The sequence below is a fragment of the Pleurodeles waltl genome, chromosome 5, assembly GCF_031143425.1.
Source record: "Pleurodeles waltl isolate 20211129_DDA chromosome 5, aPleWal1.hap1.20221129, whole genome shotgun sequence".
In the NCBI taxonomy this organism is placed as follows: Eukaryota; Metazoa; Chordata; class Amphibia; order Caudata; family Salamandridae; genus Pleurodeles; species Pleurodeles waltl.
In genome coordinates this window covers 263,494,165-263,516,615 of record NC_090444.1, presented here as the reverse complement: position 1 = coordinate 263,516,615, position 22,451 = coordinate 263,494,165, and the positions used below count along the sequence as shown (strand labels likewise).

At 43.3% G+C, this 22,451-nt stretch overlaps 1 protein-coding gene across 1 annotated transcript in view; it reads right to left on the bottom strand.

The window, feature by feature from the left end:
* ABCG8 (ATP binding cassette subfamily G member 8) overlaps positions 1 to 22,451 on the bottom strand; it is a 238,405-nt gene that overhangs the window by 148,951 nt on the left and 67,003 nt on the right. Inside the window, exon 2 of the mRNA XM_069233997.1 lies at positions 14,599 to 14,712. Within this exon, the coding sequence (XP_069090098.1) occupies positions 14,599 to 14,712 (114 nt within the window). The remainder of the gene's footprint in view (positions 1 to 14,598; positions 14,713 to 22,451) is intronic.

Genomic DNA, 22,451 nt, shown 5'->3' with positions numbered 1-22,451 from the left:
GTGTCACTGGGACCCTGCTAGCCAGGACTCCAGTGCTCATAAGTTTGTGGCCTATATGTGTTCCCTGTGTGATGCCTAACTGTCTCACTGAGACTCTGCTAACCAGAACCTCAGTGGTTATGCTCTCTCTTTACTTTAAAATTTGTCACTAACAGGCTAGTGACTAAATTTACCAATTCACATTGGCATACTGGTACACCCATATAATTCCCTAGTATATGGTACTGAGGTACCCAGGGTATTGGGGTTCCAGGAGATCCCTATGGGCTGCATCAGTTCTTTTGCCACCCATAGGGAGCTCTGACAATTCTTACACAGGCCTGCCAGTCTGCGTGAAATAATGTCCACGTTATTTCACAGCCATTTACCACTTCACTTAAGTAACTTATAAGTCACCTATATGTCTAACCTTCACCTCGTGAAGGTTGGATGCAAAGTTACTTAGTGTGTGGGCACCCTGGCACTAGCCAAGGTGCCCCCACATTGTTCAGGGCAAATTCCCCAGACTTTGTGAGTGCGGGGACACCATTACACGCGTGCACTATACATAGGTCACTACCTATGTATAGCGTCACAATGGTAACTCCGAACATGGCCATGTAACATGTCTAAGATCATGGAATTGTCACCCCAATACCATTGTGGTATTGGGGTGACAATTCCATGATCCCCCGGGTCTCTAGCACAGTACACGGGTACTGCCAAACTGCCTTTCCGGGATCTCCACTGCAGCTGCTGCTGCTGCCAACCCCTCAGACAGGTTTCTGCCCTCCTGGGTCCAGGCAGCCCTGGCCCAGGAAGGCAGAACAAAGGATTTCCTCTGAGAGAGGGTGTTACACCCTCTCCCTTTGGAAATAGGTGTGAAGGCTGGGGAGGAGTAGCCTTCCCCAGCCTCTGGAAATGCTTTGATGGGCACAGATGGTGCCCATCTCTGCATAAACCAGTCTACACCGGTTCAGGGATCCCCAGCCCTGCTCTGGCGCGAAACTGGACAAAGGAAAGGGAAGTGACCACTCCCCTGACCTGCACCTCACAGGGGAAGTGCCCAGAGCTCCTCCAGTGTGTCCCAGACCTCTGCCATCTTGGAAACAGAGGTGTTGGGGGCACACTGGACTGCTCTGAGTGGCCAGTGCCAGCAGGTGACGTCAGAGGCTTCTTCTGATAGGCTCTTACCTCTCTTGGTAGCCAATCCTCCTTCCTAGGTAGCCAAACCTCCTTTTCTGGCTATTTAAGGTCTCTGCTTTGGGGAATTCTTTAGATAACGAATGCAAGAGCTCATCAGAGTTCCTCTGCATCTCCCTCTTCACCTTCTACCAAAGGATCGACCGCTGACTGCTCAGGACGCCTGCAAAACTGCAACAAAGTAGCAAGACGACTACTAGCAACCTTGTATCGCCTCATCCTGCCGGCTTTCTCGACTGTTTTCAGGTGGTGCATGCTCTGGGGGTAGCCTGCCTCCTCCCTGCACCAGGAGCTCCGAAGAAATCTCCTGTGGGTTGACGGAATCTTCCCCCTGCTAACGCAGGCACCAAAAGACTGCATCACTGGTCCTCTGGGTCCCCTCTCATCCCAACAAGCGTGGTCCCTGGAACTCAGAAACTCTGTCCAAGTGACTCCCACAGTCCAGTGACTATTCAGTCCAAGTTTGGTGGTGGTAAGTCCTTGTCTCCCCACGCCAGACTGCATTGCTGGGTACCATGTGATTTGCAGCTGCTCCGGCTCCTGTGAACTCTTCCAGGATTTCCTTCATGCACAGCCAAGCCTGGGTCCCTGACACTCCTTCCTGCAGTGCACAACCTTCTGAGTTGTCCTCCGATGTCGTAGGACTCGCTTTTGTGACTTCACATGGACTCCGGTTCACTCTTCTTCCTAGTGCCTGTTCAGGTACTTCTGCAGGTGCTGCCTGCGTCTGTGAGGGCTCCCTGAGTTGCTTGGCGCCCCCTCTGTCTCCTCCTCCAAGTGGTGACATCCTTGTCTCTCCTGGGCCATAGCAGCTCCCAAAACTCTCTACCACAATCCTTGCAGCTAGCAAGGCTTGTTTGTGGTCTTTCTGCGTGGAAATACCTTTGCAAGCTTCATCGCAACGTGGGACATCCGTCTTTCAAAGGAGAAGTCCCTAGCTCTCTTCTTTCTTGCAAAACTCCAAGCTTCTTCCATCCGGTGGCAGCCTCCTTGCACCCTCAGCTGGCATTCCCTGGGCTCCTGCCCACTCTCAACACTGTCGTGACTATTGGACTTGGTCCCCTTGTCTTACAGGTACTCAGGTCCGGAAATCCACTGTTGTTGAATTGCTGGTGTTTGTTCTTGCTGCAGAAACCCTCTATCACAACTTCTGTGCTCTCTGAGGGTAGTAGGTGCACTTTACACCTACCTTTCAGGGTCTTGGGGTGGGCTATTTTTCTATCCCTTACTGTTTTCTTACAGTCCCAGCGACCCTCTACAAGCTCACATAGGTTTGGGGTCCATTCGTGGTTCGCATTCCACTTTTGGAGTATATGGTTTATGTTGCCCCTATACCTATGTGCTCCTATTGCAATCTACTGTAATTCTACACTGCTTGCATTACTTTTCTTGCTATTACCTGCATGACTTTGGTTTGTGTACATATATCTTGGGTATATAACTTATCCTCATACTGAGGGTACTCACTGATATACTTTTGGCATATTGTCATAAAAATAAAGTACCTTTATTTTTAGTAATTCTGTGTATTGTATTTTCTTATGATATTGTGCATATGACACCAGTGGTATAGTAGGAGCTTTACATGTCTCCTAGTTCAGCCTAAGCTGCTTTGCCATAGCTACCTTCTATCAGTCTAAGCTGCTAGAAACACCTTGTTGTACCAAACAGAACTGCTGCATCCTCCCTCCATGCCGATGCATTACAGCTGCTGCTAAGGTTGGGGACTTCACAACGCTGTCTGCGCAGTTCCAGATCGATGCATCAACACCAGCCCCCGGCACATCACCTTCACTGCGTGGCTCAATGAGGATGCACCACCTTCATCACAAGGTGTTGAAGCCACACCTGGATGACCTTGCATCGCCGGCTGCACAGCTCGACGAAAATGTATACCTTGGACTGCTCAGACCATAACCAATGCATCGCCATTGCATCGCCTCCTCGATGTCGACACGATCCTCCATTCAAGGTACTTTTCAGCAGGCCCTGCCAGCTTGCCCTCCATCGCAGTCGGCCTGGACTATGGTTTTACCCTGTTCTAGCTCAACCTCAAGTAACCTTTTGTGCGCTATTGGTTTCTAAGCACTGTATTGCAGTTTATCCTAAAAAAACATTATATTGAGTTCTGCTTATTGGATTTATGTTTGTTTTTCTTGTTTTACTCACATAAATATTCTCTATTTTTTTTTAACTGGTGCGGAGTCTTTTAGTGGTATTTTTATTGTGTCACTGTAATTTAAATGTTGCATAAATACTTTGCACATTGCCTTTTAAGTAAAGCCTGTGGGCTCTGTGCCAAGCTACCTGAAGGTGAGCACAGGTTAATTTAGGATGCGTATCTGACTTACCTTGACTTGGATTGTGGTCCCTACTTGGACAGGGTGCATACATCTGCCAACTAAAGACCCAATTTCTAACAGTCTAGCAGTAGGATGTTAGCTAACATTAAAAAAGCCTGGAAATGTAATGAAAAAAACAAAGGTTAAAGTGACGTTATTGTTACGGTTTTAAATGAAATGCTATTCATTGTTGAAACTGATGCCTCTCATCAAGCCCATTAGGGGGGGTGTTCATATCAAATCCCTCAACACTAAGCATATTCATCCACTTGCTTATTTTCCTAAAAGACACTGTCCAGCAAAGCTGAACTATACTATTACTTAAAAGACCTTTTAGAGACTGAAAGGTCTTTTGAAGAGCAGAGGCACTGCCTCTTGTGAACCAAAAGTACACTAAAAGAAATTAATTTGCACCTTTTTAAATCATCTAGAACATTGTACCCATAGGCAACCGGAATAGAATTTGTTCTTTTTTTTTAATAGTTTTTGTAATAAACTTTAGATCAGGTCTAAGTAATGGAAACTCAGATGCTTTGCACAGACTGAATCAATCTGAAAATGAAAATAATTTGAATAATGAACCACTCTTGACTTTGGCATTTAAAACCTTGAATATTCTTTCTATACTATTGAACTTTATTTACTGAATTAAGCAGTATGTACAAACATGTTCAATTTACGCTCAAATTAGGAGTTCTTAAACAAAGCCTCTAAGTATTTTGAGACTATTACCTGTGCAGCCCAGACCCTGCCTCACAATGTCAATGGACTTAACAGCAGAATTCCCTAAGGGTAAAAAATGCAGAGCAATTTAATGGTTGTCCATTGTTTAATCAAGATGTGTTATTTCAATCCTTTAACAAGGAATCCTACTTCTAAAGATCTACGTAAGACATTTATAGACTCAGTCATGCTCCCAAATGTTATTCTACAAGTTTTGATTATTGACAGGTGGTCACAGTTACTTCAAGGTTTTGGCCTGCTTCATGAATAGGATATGGAGGTTTTGTTGTATATGAGTCATCATTCTCAGAAAGGCAGACCTAGAAATTAAATTAGTGTTGTTAGAAATGGGGTCTTTGGTTGACACTCAGGTTACCCCCGTTCAAGCAAGGACCCTCACTCTAGTCAAGGTAAAAGAGAATCACCCTCAGATAACACCTGCTTACCCTCTTGGTAGCTAAGCAGAGCAGTACGCTTTGCTTCAGAGTGCTAGGTGTAAAGTATTTGTACCAACACACACAGTAATTTAATGAAAACACTACAAAATGACACAACACTAGTTTACAAAAATAGGAAATATTTATCTAAACAAAACAAGACCAAAACGACAAAAAAACGACATACACAAGTCAAGTTATGAAGTTTTAAAGATGAAACTAAAAAATAGTGCTTAGAAACACAAAATGCTTCTATGAGGTGTTAACACGGCGTTGTGACGGAGTTGTTCCCAACTATTGGACACCACCGGCGCCGGCCACGGAGTCACACGGATCCCCAGGCACAGTACCTTTGGTGAAGAGTGAAAACAGCCGATGCGCGAAGTCGGGGATTGTGGCGTCTTTGCGAAACGTTGAATCCGCGCACTTCAAGTGGCGTCAGTCACAACAGGGTGCTGCGACTTCCACGGAGTCGCAGACTTTGGCAGGGCTGCAGCGGTTTTGGGCCTCCAAAGGTCATCGCGTTCCAGTGAAGATCACGGATTCGGTTGCAGGCGGCGTCACCGGATTCAGCAGCGGCGTCAGTCCGGAGTCGTCCGAAGTCGATTTCCTTGAATTTTCATCATCATTTCCTTTCAAGGGCCCAGGGACTGGATAGGGCACCACTTGTCAGGGCAGGAGTCTCTCCAGAGACTCCAGGTGCTGGCAGAGATAAGTCTTTGCTGTCCCTGAGACTTCAAACAACAGGAGGCAAGCTCTGAATCAAGATGGAAGGCACACAAAGTCCAGTCTTTGCCCTCTTACTCTGGCAGAAGCAGCAACTGCAGGGTAGCTCCACAAAGCACAGTCACAGGCAGGGCAACTCTTCTTCCTCAGCTCTTCAGCTCTTCTCCAGGCAGAGGTTCCTTTTGGTTTCCAGAAGTGTTCTAAAGTCTGTGGTTTTGGGTGCCCTTCTTATACCCAATTTCTCCTTTGAAGTAGTCCTACTTCAAAGCAAAGTCTCTTGTGAATGTGAAATCCTGCCTTGCCCAGGCCAGGCCCCAGACAATCACAAGGGGGTTGGAGACTGCATTGTGTGAGGGCAGGCACAGCCCTTTCAGATGTGAGTGACCACTTCTCCCCCGTCCTAGCAAAGGTGGCTCATCAGGATATGCAGGCTACACCCCAGCTCCCTTTGTGCCACTAACTAGTGTGAGGTGCAACCAGCCTAACTGAGTCACAGACATGGTATAAGCAAGAAAATGCTCACTTTCTAAAAGTGGCATTTTCAAACACACAATCTTAAAATCAACTTTACTAAAAGATGTATTTTTAAATTGTGAGCTCAGAGACCCCAAACTCCACATGCCCATCCGCTCCCAAAGGGAATCTACACTTTAATCATATTTAAAGGTAGCCCCCAAGTTAACCTCTGAGAGGGACAGGCCTTGCAACAGTGAAAAATGAATTTAGCAATATTTCACTGTCAGGACATATAAAACACATTACTATGGCCCTCATTACAACTTTGACGGGCGGCGGAGGCCGCCCGCCAAAGTTGCACCGCAGGAATACCGCACCGCGGTCTGAAGACCGCGGCCGGCATTCTGAAGACCGCGGCCGGCATTCTGAGTTTCCCGCTGGGCGGGCGGGCGGCCGCCTTAAGGCCGCCCGCCAACCCAGCGGGAAACAACCTTCCCACGAGGACGCCGGCTCGGAATCGAGCCGGCGGAGTGGGAAGGTGCGACGGGTGCAATGGCACCCGTCGCGTATTTCACTGTCTGCAATGCAGACAGTGAAATACAAAGTGGGGCCCTCTTACGGGGGCCCCTGCAGTGCCCATGCCATTGGCATGGGCACTGCAGGGGCCCCCAGGGGCCCCGCGACACCCCCTACCGCCATCCTGTTCCTGGCGGGCGAACCGCCAGGAACAGGATGGCGGTAGGGGGTGTCAGAATCCCCTCGGCGGCGCAGCGAGCTGCGCCGCCTTGGAGGATTCAAAGGGGCAGCGGGAAACTGGCGGGAGACCGCCAGTTTCCCCTTTCTGACCGCGGCCAAACCGCCGCGGTCAGAATGCCCTGCGGGGCACCGCCGGCCTGTCGGCGGTGCCTCCGCGTCCAGCGGCCCTGGCGGTTACAAACCGCCAGGGTCGTAATGAGGGCCTATATGTCCTGCCTTAACCATACAATGCACCCTGCCCTTGGGGTTACCTAAGGCCTACCTTAGGGGAGTCTGACATGTAAGAAAAGGGAATGTTTAGGCCTGGCAAGTGGGTGCACTTACCAAGTCGAATTTACAGTTAATACTGCACACACAGACACTGCAATGGCAGGTCTGAGACATGATTACAGAGCTACTTATGTGGGTGGCACAACCAGTGCTGCAGGCCCACTAGTAGCATTTGATTTACAGTGCACCTCTAGTGCACTGTACTAGGGACTTACTAATAAATCAAATATGGCAATCATGGATAAGCCAATTACCTACACATTTTGTAAAGGAGTACTTGCACGTTAGCACTGGTTAGCAGTGGTAAAGTGCCCAGAGTAACAAAAACAGTAAAATCAGAGTCCAGCACACATCAACAACCTGGGGAACAGAGGCAAAAAGTTAAGGGAGACCACCCCAAGGATGAAAAAGTCTAACAAGTGTATTGACCCATATTTGAGAATACAGTCCTTACAATAAAAGGAGGATTCGAATAAGACATTGTTATTATACAATATTAAACTAGTGCTATACTGAACACTATTAGAATTTCAACCGTCATTTGCAGGTACGTCCACCATCACAGAATATTCCCTCTAGGTTTACCTCAGTCCACTTCAGTCCCATGTGTACAAAAATGTTTAACTGAATTAAAAGAGATTCAACATTTAGCATACAAATCCATAGAAAAGGCTAGGGTTACATAAAATAGAATAATAATAGAAAAGAACACTCCTTGGCCCAGGTGTGAGTCAAAAGCCAGAATATAACTAGGAGCTGAGGTAGCAAAAAATCATAAATCTTGAAATGGCAGAAGGAGTGCAGGTATGTGGTAATTCACGTCAGATCTGATTGGTGCACCAACTTGAGCTCTAGGACCAACCAATGGCTTAGCTGTAGTTTGGTGTAGATTTCACCCAGTAAATCAATCAAGATAGTATACTTACACTATGAATGCCCATTCATACTATGAGGCCTACTCAGGGCACAGTAGTCTCACTCACTGACCTGCCACACATGCTCACGTGTGAGCGCATGTGTTTACATGCAACCGGTCCAGAGCCTCTTACCCCTGCTGACACCAGGGACCTTGAACACTGGCAGTTAGCACTCCTGTCCCATTTTAAAAATACCTACGGTGAGTGAGGCTCACTGAGTCCAAGAACCAGGTAATCAAAAAAGAAAAATCCAGGTTGATAAAATGGGGTTGAACTCCTTTCTCACATGATGTTAGTAGTCTTCTGGGATGTAAAGTATGATAGTCTGAGTTTGAACTTAATTTGTTGTTCAATTACCTGTATCATGGTAACTAAAATAACAAAAATACAAAGGCTGATGATGGGTGACCTGATATAGATATCAATAATTTATAATCTTCTGTACATGAAAACGTACCAGTAACCAGAAGGTCCTGTTGTACCTCTGTATATTGAGTGTTTGTTTGATTTTTGACAACTGGCCATTTACTAGTTTTTAAAGAGGGTGATCTGCCATGTTGTTGTGTGCAGGAGGCCATATGTGTCAGCGCCTAGTAACATGTATGCATGCATGTCAGATATGTGAAAGTATAAGTAGTGTTTATGGGTCCAAATGTCCACCATCTTAGGCCAGTGTCCTAAGTGCTATTCGTCTTTGGTGTATATACACAAGATTATATAGTAGGGTAATAGGCATCATGATTATTATGACGAGAATAACATTTGTCAATCCAAGTTCTTTACATGGAGTGAAAAATATATGTGCCATTGTGTATAACAAATATGAATATTTTTAGATAGAGTGATATATTGAAGAGGGATGTATGAAATTCAAAATCTTTGTTGAGTCCTTTGGCTACTGTTCTGATTTTTGTTTCAGATCAAATATTAATGCACTGAATTTATTCCATTTTTCTTTAGCACACTCACCAGCTTGTCAGTTGATGTGTGGTATTTAAATTCAAGTATGAAGAAGTGAAGCAAAAAGATGTCTTTTCTTTAACCTCTTAAGAGCGGGCGTCGGCCACTGGCTGATGCCCACACTGCATCCCTGGTGTGGGTCACGACCAGTGGCCGACACCAGGGAGGGGGTTACAAAATACTCTAGTGCACCACACCGGATGATTTATTTAATTTAATTCCCTCATGAGAAGACACCGAAGAGCTTCTGTGTCTCCCCCTGGCCCCCACCCGCCCCTTTGTGAAGGCGCGCTGACTTCACAATCTGTTTTCGCCACTGGAGCGGCAAGTGGAGGTAAGGCCACTTTCTTCTCCGGTAGGGAAAATGGGCCCAAACGGGCCTCCCCACCACGCAAGAAGGCCTCGTTTGAAAGGGGAGAGCACCTTTTAATCGTGGCCTTCCTGAAACGGTTTCCTGGCTCTCGTTCGCAGCAAAGGAGCCAGGAATCCCCTGTAGCCACCAGGGATTTCACTTGGGGGGGTCGGCCCCCTCTGGAAACGGGCAGCCCTCCCGCAGCATATATTTTAAAAAAAAGTAAGCTTACCCCTGGGGGGCGTGTTCACACCCCTACCAGGGGTTAAAAAAATTGAATTGACAGATGTTTACCCGTGAGTAGGGCAACCCCCTGTGGAGGCAATAATTTTTTAATAGTTGTATGGTTTCACTGGGGGCCAATGTGGCCCCCAGGTAAACCATACAGCTATTAAAAAAACATATAGATCTGTATATGTGTATAGATCTATGTATAGATCTATGTATTTATATATATATGGATATATGTATATATATATATATCCATATATATATATATGTATATATATATATATATATATGTATATATATATATATAGAGAGAGAGGGAGAGAGGGAGAGAGAGAGAGAGAGATCAATTATGTCAATACGTGTGTGGTTTTCCCTTGGGGCTGCGATTGGCCTCCAGGAAAACCAACCCCACATTTAAAAGTGATCTCTTTACACACACACACACACAAACACACACACACACACACACACACATACATATATCTATATATATATATATATATATATATATATATATATATATATATATATATATATATATATATATATATATATATTCACCACCAGTTCTCCTGTAGTTGCAGCTGCAGCTTGTGTCTTCAAAGCAATGCACATACTTCAACTGCCAGGTTTCAACTGTAACTTTTAGGCAGGCAGCAATAAAAAAGTCAAGTAACTCTTGTGATTGTTTCTGCTACAAAAGGATCTGACTTTTGTCTAGTAGCAGTTTTGATGCCATAAAGTAGCGCAGAAGGTTTATATGCCTACTCCAAAGATCAAATCTGTATTTTATGTAAATAGCTGAGTAGATTAGTAAAGCCAGCTATTACCTGCACTATCATACAAATTAAATGTATGTGGGAGGGGGGCTATGGAAAGATGAAGGGCACTTTTGCTGGGCGGTATTGAGGGAATCCGAGGAGGAGGTCGTGGGAGTTGGAGCACCAATAATGATTGTTGGACTGGGCGCCAGAGGCGCTCAAGACTGTGACGATTGGTATGTGACAAGGGGAAGTAATAGTGTTTTTTTTTGTTTCTTTGAGTGTCTTGAGAGAACGTGCTGATTGAGGGAAGAAGCAAAGGTAAGGTGACTGACCTTTACTGTTGCACCCATCACACAAACACCTACCAGCAATTTTGTGACTGTCTACGTAGGCTAGTGTTTTAGAACAAGTGTTTAGCCAGTAGCAGAGATGACGTCTTATTGGATGACTGCTGCTCCAGCCCTATCTTGGTTAGAGGACAGCTCTGACGTAGGATCAGAGACTGAGACAGCAGATACTGAGACAACATCTGAGGGATAGGACAATGGCGCAGGCTCTGGGAGTGATTTTTCCGACAACTCCTCTTCCGGTGATTCTGAGGAAGGTGATGAGGACAGTCCTGCTGCCCCTTCTCAAGCACAGTCTGTGCAGCGGGACAATAGTGGGTTAGCCCAACTCAGACAGCAGGTGCATGTGTCGGCAAGCACAGAGGGAGTGCTCTCTAGGGACCTCCCCAATTAAGTTCAGCCCCAAATTCCACTGCTCAAATCGTATTGTGGAGACATCAAAATTATCTATCACAAAACAACCTGGTTTTGTAAGGCAGGCACCTGCGTTTTTGGTTCAGGGCTTGGCAGCCATATAGGGAAACCTACCAAACCCAGACATTTCTGGAAACTAGACATCAGGGGGAGTCCACTGAGGTGTGACTTGTGTGGATTCCCCAAAGTTGTCTTATCCAGAATACCTTGCAAATGTGAAATGTTGAATAAAAACTATTTTTTCCTCCATTTCTGTCACACAAACTACAGGAATATGCTGGGATCCACAAAATTCCTACCACCCAGTTTTTTCCCACCTGTCCTGATAAAAACGCTACCACATTTGAGTGCCAGTACCTAGTGCCTGCGTCAGGAATGGATCACCCCAGGGTCAACAGTTGCCTTCATGTAAGGACTAACATGGACCGTTGTGTGATCCATTCCTGACACAGGCACTAGGCCTACCCACACAAGCAAGGTACCATTTTTATCAGGAGACTTTGGGGGATGCTGGGAGGTAGGACATTTGTCGCTCCTTGAAGATTCTAGAAGTTTCTATCACCAAAATGTGAGGAAAAAGTGTTTTTTTGCCACATTTTGAGGTTTGCAGAGGATTCTGGGTAACAGAACCTGGTGAGAGCCCCACAGATCACCCCATTCTGAATTCCCCTACATGTCTAGTTTTTAAAAAATGTAAATGTTTGCTAGGTTTCCCTAGGTGCCGGCTGAGCTAGAAGCCAAAGACCACAGCTAGGCACTTTGCAAAAAGCATGTCAGTTTTCTTTGGGAAAATGTGATATGTCCACGTTGTGTTTTGGGGCATTTCCTGCTGCGGACACTATACCTACACACACAAGTGAGGTACCATTTTTATATGGAGGCTTGGGGGAATGCTGTGTGGAACGAAATTTGTGGCTCCTCTCTGATTCCAGAACTTTGCAGCACCGAAATCTGAGGGAAAAGTGTTTTGTGACACATTTTGAGGTTTGCAAAGGATTTTGGGTAACAGAACCTCGTGAGAGCCCCACAAGTCACCCCATTCTAAATTCCCCTAGGTGTTTAGTTTCAAGAAAGGCCCAATTTTGGTAGGTTTACCTAGCTGCCGGCTGAGCTAGAGGCCAAAATCCACAGCTAGGCACTTTCCAAAAACACATCAGATTCAATGTAAAAATGTGATGTGCCCATGTTGCATTTCCTGTTGCGGGCAGTAGGTCTACCCACACAAGTGAGGTACCATTTTTATCAGGAAACCTGGGGGAACACATAATCAAACAAGTGTTATTGCCCCTTGCCTTTCTCTACATTTTTTCCTTCCAAATGTAAGACTGTGTGTAAAAAAGAAGTCTATTTGAGAAATGCCATGTAATTCACACGTGGGGACTCTGGAATTCAGAGATGTGCAAATAACCACTGCTTCTCAAAACATGATCTTGGGCCCATTTTGGAAATACAAAGGTTTCCTTGATACCTACTGTTGATGCTTTATATTTCACCAAATGAAATGCTGTATACCAGTATACAATAAAAACCCATTGCAAGGTGCAGCTCATTTATTGGCTATGGGTACCTAGGGTCCTTGATGAACCTACAAGCCCTATATATCCCCGCAACCAGACGAGTCCAGTAGATGTAACGATATATTGCTTTAAAAAATCTGCCTTAGCTGGAAAAGTTGTAGAAGAAAAGGTGGCCAGAAATGTCTCTTTTTTTCACCTCAATTTCAATATTTTGTTATTTTAGCTGTGACTTCCCGTAGGAAAACCTTGAAGGATCTACACAAATGACCCCTTGCTGAATTCAGAATTGTATCTACTTTTCAGAAATGTTTAGATGTCCAGGATCTAGCATTGGTTTCACACCCATTTCTGTCACTAACTGGAAGGAAGCAGAAAGCACTAAAATAGTAAAACCTAGGTATGTCTCAGTAAAATGCCAAAAATGTGTTGAAAATGTGGTTTTCTGATTCAAGTCTGCCTGTTCCTGAAAGCTGGAAAGATGGTGATTTTAGCACCAAAAACCCTTTGTTGATGCCATTTTCAGGGAAAAAACACGTGCTTTCTTCTGCAGCCCTCTCCCCTGTTTTTCTGGTGAAAAAAACAACATTTTTGGTCTCTTTCAGGGGAACCCGCAAACTCTGGGTATCTTTAGAATCCCGAGGATGTTGGAAAAAAGAACGCATATGTGGCGCGAATAGCTTATGTGGACCAAAGGTTATGAAGGCCTAAGCGTAAACTACCCCAAAGAGCCAAAAAAGGGCTCAGCACTGGGGAGGGAAGTTGGGGAGAGGCTCAGCAGCTAAAGGGTTAAGCAGTCACCAACTAGAATGTAGTATTGAGTCTAGGTGAAAGTAAACTGTGCCTTAAGCAGAGTTTATAAACGTTGCCAGTTTCATACTAACTGCTTATGAAGGTGAGGCGTGTTTCTAACTTAATTTGTTTTTGATCACGTTTTCACATAATCACATTACTAGACTGAGCATCCTTTTGTATGCTCCGCAGACAATATTTATTTTTTTAAAGACCTTGAGTATGAACAATCTGCAAATCTCAGCTCCACTGTTGCGATCCTTACATCAGAATTAAAAAAACAAGCACCTTTTTGTGAGCTTGGTAATGAAACTTTTTGAAGAAATATATGTATGTATATATTTTCTTTAACATATCAAAACTCTATATATATACATGCAAATTACAAGCATACAAAAATGCGCTGAGGGCACAAGGTCATGACTTTGTTCCCTGGCAAAGCACAGAGCTGAGATTCAGTCTCTGATAACTCTCAATGTTCCCTCCACAGTTTAGAGAATTAGACCCTTCTATCTAAAGCAATAACCAACACTGGTATGATTAGCAAGGGAAATCCTACCCGAAGCATCAGACAACCAACCAGGATCTAGATATCTATACCTTTTACCACAGTGCTTCACACACCAGTGGAACAGACTGCAACAATGACTGAAATCCAACTATGGAGGGCAACAATTGCACACCATCCTAGGGTATACGTATTTTTATAATAGTGGCAATGAGCTACCTTGTCACTATAAATAAATAAATGGAAGCTTTAAATAATTAAATACATTCATCAACATATTAATATCAGAAGTATACAAGAGTTAGGTAATTCAAAACATTTGAGTAGATGGCTTTAAGCATTGTCCCTTACTAGGCATCCTTGTTAGGTCGGTGTCACAATTGTGAGCTAATCAGAATGCTGTCTGGAACTCACTTGCAGGATATGGTATGGGCCTCTGTAACCTCGGAGGTTATGTGCCTCGATCATTCTTAATTATTCATTTTAGAGGCTACACAGATCCTTAATCAAGATGAACAAAGGCGTCAAAGCCATCCCGGCTGAAGGATAGACAGGTGCTGAACTTTCCAAATCACTCTGAGAAAGAACATTCTACCTTTAAAATGCCATAAAGTACCCTGCAGTTCCAAACTCCCTCTTAATTTCAGTTCACTGTCCCTGCAAAGTAACAGAATTCCGTGTGTGCTCAGTGTTTTATGGCTTGCATTGTGGTGAGCGTCCCATCTCTGCAGTGCGGTTTGACTACGTTTGCTTTAGGGTTGTAAAACTATCACAGTACAAACATTCAGGATAATCCTTACCAGGCTCAAATGTTTATCATCACCGAAGAGTTTGTGTTTTATTGTTTATTTTTCTTGCACACTGCACCTCGGCCGGGCAGGACAAATGAAGTTAAGCAGAGCATTACCTGGTAGCTGAGTTCTTTGACTTCCAGGACATTGGGGTTGCCACTGTATGTAAAATACAGGCTGTTGTCATCCTCCGAGGAAAATAAACTGTCCCTGGAAACCCGCATGAAGTACTGTAAAATAATAAGCAATACGTGATTTGACTAAATGTGGCATGCACTTTGTAATTACTCTGTTTTCACATTGCTACACCAGGGCTCATTTCACTGATATTTGCACCAATGTTGTGCATGCAGCCAACGAAGCGCTAAATGTGGGATAGTTTGTGACTATTCACATGAAAAGGCATGTAACACAAAGCTACAAAAGACAGAAGATACAATTAAGGCAGAAAAAAATTCAACTCCCACCTCCCATGCCATCTTTGTTACCTCACACATTATTTCACTCATATAATGCGATATTACATCGTCTGTGCCATAAAGAAATATGAGCAATCTTTGCAAAATGGAGAAATCATACTAACAAATGAAAGGAACGTGAAACACCAGCAAAAGATACACAAACAACTATTATAAAGTGTTATATCATGAGCAATTAGTAAAATACGACATAGGAGGACATTTTATCGTCTTACAGAAGATACCTATTCATCACGTTGTCAATATAGCATCCATTGGGTGAAGACTAATAGGTAGTGACATCAGTAGTGGCGCAGGAGAGGGGGAGGGAGGGAATAAACACATAATTTTTTTTTTTAAATCACTTACCTCCTCCGTCGCCCCTTTGTCCCTCGACACTCCTCATCGAACGCACATGCTCACAGCGCATGTGTGTTTGGCCGGCCGTCTCGGCCCGGCCATACACACATGTGCTGTGAAGGGGGAGCACTGCCCCTCAGTGCACGTCACCCCAATAGCCCCGCCTCTTTCAAAGAAAACAATGATAAACATAGTTTATTATCATTTTCTTTAAAAGGTTTTGCAGAGCCGCCACTGACACCAAATATATGATTGTACAGTTACCAACTAAATGCACTTATAACTCGACCATCTTAATAACTCAATCATAGAAGGTATCACACGGTGAGCAACTCGCTCACTCCATTTGTTGTTATTACTTGCTTATGACAGTTCACACTTGATGGTGGTGTGAGGGGAACAGTCTTTACCACGAAGGCAGAACCCCGCATGGCTAAACCACGCAGGCTTAACCTCGCAGGCGCCTTTACCACGCATGTCTTTACCACACATGTTTACACAAATATGCTTTTGCCACGCATGCCTTTACAACAAATTTTGTTGTAAAGGCATGAATGGTAAACGCATATTCGTTGTAAAGGTTTTATGGGTATTGAGTTTTATGTATGTATGTATATAACATAAATATATATATGCATACATATACACATAAGGGTGGTAAGGGTATTTTTAGGTTTTAGGGTGGTTATGGGTTTTTGGGTGGTAAGTGTTTTTTAGGTTTTATGGTGGGTATGGGTTTTTAGGTGGTGTTTTTTTAGGGTTTATGGTCGTTATGTTTTTTTGTGTGGTAAGTGTTTTTTAGGTCTCAGGGTGGGTATGGGTTTTTAGGTGGTAAGGTCTTTTTATGTTTTAGGGTGGGTATGGGTTTTTGTGAGGGGAGTTTTTGGGGGGTTTAGGTTGATATATAAAATATACATATATATATGTATATATATGTATGTATATATAATATATATATGCATATATATATATATACTTACATGTATAATATATATATAAAATTTAATACGTTTACATTTTTATCTATTTGTTACTAACACATATATATAAAAATACATTCATATTTTATATATATATATATATATATATATAGTGGGTTTACAGATAATCTTTTAGCCACGCATATGCCGTTTTCGAACATGCTTCTACAGCAAAAGTTTCATTGTAAAGGAATGCGTCTTAAATGCATATTAGGGGTAACAATTATCATTGTAAAGACATGCGTGGTAGTGTTGCGGTCGCTCTAATGACTAAAGGCATGCGTGGTAAAGGAATGCGTTGTTCAATCATACAAATGGTGTGAGAATTATAGCTAATCCAATGGCAGACCTGTTTTATGTGGAGCACACATGCAATAAGGAAATATGAAGAGAAATAAATAGATTTCTCCTCATTACGCCAGCCTCTGGCAGACCCACCATTTTGGTGCAAATCCATGTCTACAGATCTTTGTAGGCATGGTTTTGCATCAAAATTCATGTGTGGATGCATGGGAATGTCCATGCACCATCCATGGAATGCCATTGTGAGGCAAAGAAATGTAAGGCAGTGCAATGAGTTGTGCTGTGTTACCTTTGGTTTTCCAAATCGAATCAAATAACCATTGCTGTTGCTTTGTAAATACCACAAAGGATTTGGTGTGAGGTCTATGTCAAAAAAGCGACACAAACCTGATGCAAAATCTTTGAAACCTTCAGTTGCTCAGTATCAATGAAAGCAAGTTATCACAAAGATCATTGTCCCTAGGCAGGAATGAGCTTTCATCGCCCCAGGCACTAATATCCATTAATGGCCCCAGGCAGTATTGGCAAGCAACAATCACTTACTCTGAGTATCAATGAGGTCAGTCAGGAATGGCTCCTGTAATTATTAATCATTAATGTATTAGCCTGTAATGAACTCTATTGGCCCGATGCACTATTGAGAGTGTGCGGCCCCAAGATGTAACAACCATTAATGGTCCCTTAGAGTAATACACATTAGTGGTCTGTGGTAATGTCCCAAAATTCATAAAGCTTAAATTCCTTAAGCAGTTATGATTTCCAGTTGTCCTAGGCAGTAAACATCATAAACAGCCTGATGCAGTACTGATAATTAATGTCCCCATGCAGTACTGGACTTGAAGACCCTTGATGTGTTTATCTAAGGGAGCTTGACATCACTTGCAGATGTTTTCAAGTCAAAGTCCACATGAATTTATTACTCTTTGATCCTGCACTTCTAACTGAGAATTAAAATGGTACAACATTTTGGCAAATTAAAAGCTATTTTGTTACATGTGCAAATACTAAGAAAGACGTACTAGGTACCACAAGATGCACAGATAATAGATTCATCAACCTTTTCATTTTTTTAAAATGTCTATGGGAATGACAAAGGACCTTGGACCATTGTTGATGACCCCAAGTCTGTTGGAAAACTGGGTAGGGGGAGATATTTGTGCATTAAAAAAACAATTCCTGGGGCAGGTCACAGATGCCTCGATGCCCTGTCCATGATTGCAAGCAAGGCTGCTATGGCTCTCTCTAAGCCTCATTCACCCTAATTTATAAGAGGTAATAGCTGCCCCAGCGCCCTGCTTGCAAATGTCTTTGGCAGCCACAGTCCTCATGCGTACTGGATTTTGCAGCATAAGGAGACCCAGGGCAGCTTGGCCTGCTCCAGTAACAATTATTTATGTGGCATATATTGCCTTACGCCACACTTGGACAAGAGGTGGTGGAATTGTAGAATGTCAACCTCCTGGCTTTGTTTCATGGCTGGGAGGGGCTCAGAGCATTTGTGAAATCACCAGTAGAATGTATAAAATTAAAACTAACAATATTTAAATGTTTTGGGTTACCTGCCCTACAGAGCAGTATTTTCTAATATGTCTCTCTGTCTTGCAGTACATAAACACCAGCTGAGATTTTAAAAAGCAGCAAACTACAACACTTTTGCACATGTGATGTAGTTTGGCACTTGTAACGCATCTCCACCTTTTAAATCTTTCTCTGTGTTTGTGAATATCAGGAAACAGTAAAAAAACACACCTGTACTCTATTACTTGCCTGATTTAGTATTCAGTGGGAAGTCAAAGAAACCGACAATGTCAGTTTCTTCTGAGAAGATTGTGACCAGGATGGCCCATCCCCCAGATTTAAAGTAGTACCCTCTACTGAAGAAGGACATATATCCTTAAACACATGTCTATAAATACATAGCCCTGGCTGCACCAACAAGGGTGAATACTAAAGATAATCAACTAAAGTGAGTGTTACCATTAACCGCATTTACCACAATGCATCTGTGCAAATGTTGTGCTCCTATGCCAAGCAGTGGTCTCTCTTCCCCTTTTTTGATTGGCTCTTTGATGAGTTATTAGGCTGATCAGCTCATCTGGGTGCATGTGTGCTTTGTGAATGTTACACAAATCTGAGAAGACTGTGAGCAGCATTGCCAGCACACTCACGTTTAGGGTGTTACTCTCTACTTATTATCCTAAACATTTGTCTAAAGATACACAGCACTGGCTGCACCAACAATGATGAATCCAAAGACTTCAAACTAAGGTGAATGTTGTCATGAACTACATCTACTACTATGGATCTTGGTGAATTGGGTGCTGGTATGCCAGGCAGTATGCTGCCTCCTCCCACTCTTCATTTTTTCCTCTGCTTCCTCTTGCCTCCACCCTTCACTCCACCCATGCTGCCTGACTGCACCAGGGAATGATGTGCCTTTTTTTTGTTAAATATTGAATTGTCTCTATGCCTTGTTCGAATTACAGACAAGGCACCAGAGCTGCCACCCCCTGACCTTTCCCCCCTAAACCCCACATCTTTTTAGAAGTTAATTAAACATTGAATACTCAGGCAGGTGTCGTGCTTAAATCCTCCTTGGTTCACTGCATCTTGCTGGGCAAGGAGGACCATGCCAGATGGCACACACCCTAGACTCCTCTTTGCAGCTGTGAAGAGGGCACTATAGTTACTGGGCCCGCTCCCAGGGCTACCTTTTCTCTGAAAAGGTGAGGGTGAATGATGGCTTCTCTTAATCAATGACTCTTCCTAGACTCCACAATTATGTGACTTATTTTATGCTGCACATTTAAATGCATTACAGTCTCTCACAGTGCTTATATGTTCTATATATGATCTATTTACGATTGACCTGCATTTGCATAAAAGGTTCGCAAAACTTACTTTTACATATGATTGATCCAGGATTGGCTTGTTCAGATTGGTAAAGAAAAGATGTTGTTTTTAAGGATAGCTCCGAAAACTCAGGATGGACAGACACCAAATGTGCCTTAAAGAAATTCGTTATGAGTGCCTTATTTGGTTCAAGTTTTGAAAGATTCACCCAAAAAGAAGCAAGGAATCACAAACTGGTTTAGTAGCTGAATTTCAACATGAGCTAGCTAAGTGATTGGCTACAAAGAATTGAACATTTTTGCCCTCATAATCTCGTTGAGACTCACAGAATGGTGACCTGATCAATACTACAAAGACCATGACAATTAAGGAGGAGCCACACTACCATATAAAGAGGGGGGATTTGTGGCCCCCGATTTTGAACTGCACTTGTGTATTGCACAAGTGCTAGTGTCTGGCAGTTTCCTCGCTGGAGCCTCACCTGGTGGTAGAGTATGATCTAGCATATCCCTCTCCTTTACACACAATTCGGTATTCATGACCACTTAGACCAAAAGCTGTTATCCACCCAGTAGCACGCAGTACACATCATCCTCTTTATGCATGTTGTCTTACTCCAAGCTGTATAGGCTCGAAAGCCTACTACCAATTAAGCATATTAGGTGATGTGCACCTCTGTAATGAGAAGGGGTGTGGTCTAATGACATCAACACCCTATATCAGGTGTGCATAATTATTAGGCAACTTCCTTTCCTTTGGCAAAATGGGTCAAAAGAAGAACTTGACAGGCTCAGAAAAGTCAAAAATAGTGAGATATCTTGCAGAGGGATGCAGCACTCTTAAAATTGCAAAGCTTCTGAAGCGTGATCATCGAACAATCAAGCGTTTCATTCAAAATAGTCAACAGGGTCGCAAGAAGCGTGTGGAAAAACCAAGGCGCAAAATAACTGCCCATGAACTGAGAAAAGTCAAGCGTGCAGCTGCCACGATGCCACTTGCCACCAGTTTGGCCATATTTCAGAGCTGCAACATCACTGGAGTGCCCAAAAGCACAAGGTGTGCAATACTCAGAGACATGGCCAAGGTAAGAAAGGCTGAAAGACGACCACCACTGAACAAGACACACAAGCTGAAACGTCAAGACTGGGCCAAGAAATATCTCAAGACTGATTTTTCTAAGGTTTTATGGACTGATGAAATGAGAGTGAGTCTTGATGGGCCAGATGGATGGGCCCGTGGCTGGATTGGTAAAGGGCAGAGAGCTCCAGTCCGACTCAGACGCCAGCAAGGTGGAGGTGGAGTACTGGTTTGGGCTGGTATCATCAAAGATGAGCTTGTGGGGCCTTTTCGGGTTGAGGATGGAGTCAAGCTCAACTCCCAGTCCTACTGCCAGTTCCTGGAAGACACCTTCTTCAAGCAGTGGTACAGGAAGAAGTCTGCATCCTTCAAGAAAAACATGATTTTCATGCAGGACAATGCTCCATCACACGCGTCCAAGTACTCAACAGCGTGGCTGGCAAGAAAGGGTATAAAAGAAGGAAATCTAATGACATGGCCTCCTTGTTCACCTGATCTGAACCCCATTGAGAACCTGTGGTCCATCATCAAATGTGAGATTTACAAGGAGGGAAAACAGTACACCTCTCTGAACAGTGTCTGGGAGGCTGTGGTTGCTGCTGCACGCAATGTTGATGGTGAACAGATCAAAACACTGACAGAATCCATGGATGGCAGGCTTTTGAGTGTCCTTGCAAAGAAAGGTGGCTATATTGGTCACTGATTTGTTTTTGTTTTGTTTTTGAATGTCAGAAATGTATATTTGTGAATGTTGAGATGTTATATTGGTTTCACTGGTAATAATAAATAATTGAAATGGGTATATATATTTTTTTGTTAAGTTGCCTAATAATTATGCACAGTGATAGTCACCTGCACACACAGATATCCCCCTAACATAGCTAAAACTTAAAGCAAACTAAAAACTACTTCCAAAAATATTCAGCTTTGATATTAATGAGTTTTTTGGGTTCATTGAGAACATGGTTGTTGTTCAATAATAAAATTAATCCTCAAAAATACAACTTGCCTAATAATTCTGCACTCCCTGTATGTGAGCATAGATAAAGCTGGCTGCGCGTGTTGGGAGGTCCAGGCCGCTTTTGCCAAAACCACTTCTGGAACCTAAATCCCTTCATACCTTGACAGTGGAACCCAACATTACAGACAGAGTTTTGTACACTGGGAATCAATCACTGAAGCAAACGTTTTTCTGGGAGCATAGTTCATAGTCAAAAAACATTCGCAAATTTGGGAGTCATCTGTTCACTAGATAGCTTCCTTTCTATTAGATTGTGGAGAACCATGCAATGGATTAGACCCATTTTTCCGGAGGAACCTGTGACACTGCAAACATTAGTGTCTTGCTTTAACACTCTAGGCCAGAACAAATTATATCAAATATGTACACCAAAGCGCAAGGTGATACCCAGAGAGATGAGTTGGCCTTTCGACGGGGGTAGGACATTGACCTAAACACTCCTCTAATAGTCTCAACATGGGAATACTGCTACAAATGAACAGGTGAAATATCATTAAAGAGAAGACTTAGATTAGTGTACTATAAGTTCATACATCACATTTTTCATATGCAAAAGATCTGCATCAGATGGGCTTAAGAGAAGATGTGACTTGTGAACGATGTCAGGCACCTGAAGCAGACTTTGTGCATTTAGCATCGAAATGTACAAATGGGGTTTGCTCTGGTCCCAAATAAAAATACTGTCAAATGTTTCCTGAGTAAACTTGAAACTTCTCCACTACTGATATCACAGGGGGGCGTGGCTGAGATACCTGCTGTGATACACAAGGATTCTGTACCAAAAGTGAAAGGCGAGATTAAAAAACGAGTTTTTACGTCAGATCTATTTAATGCGATATTGTCAGTGTGGCTGTGGCCACATGATATCTGGACCCCTCTAACTATGTTCTTTATAAATGAACCCGCAATGTTTAATT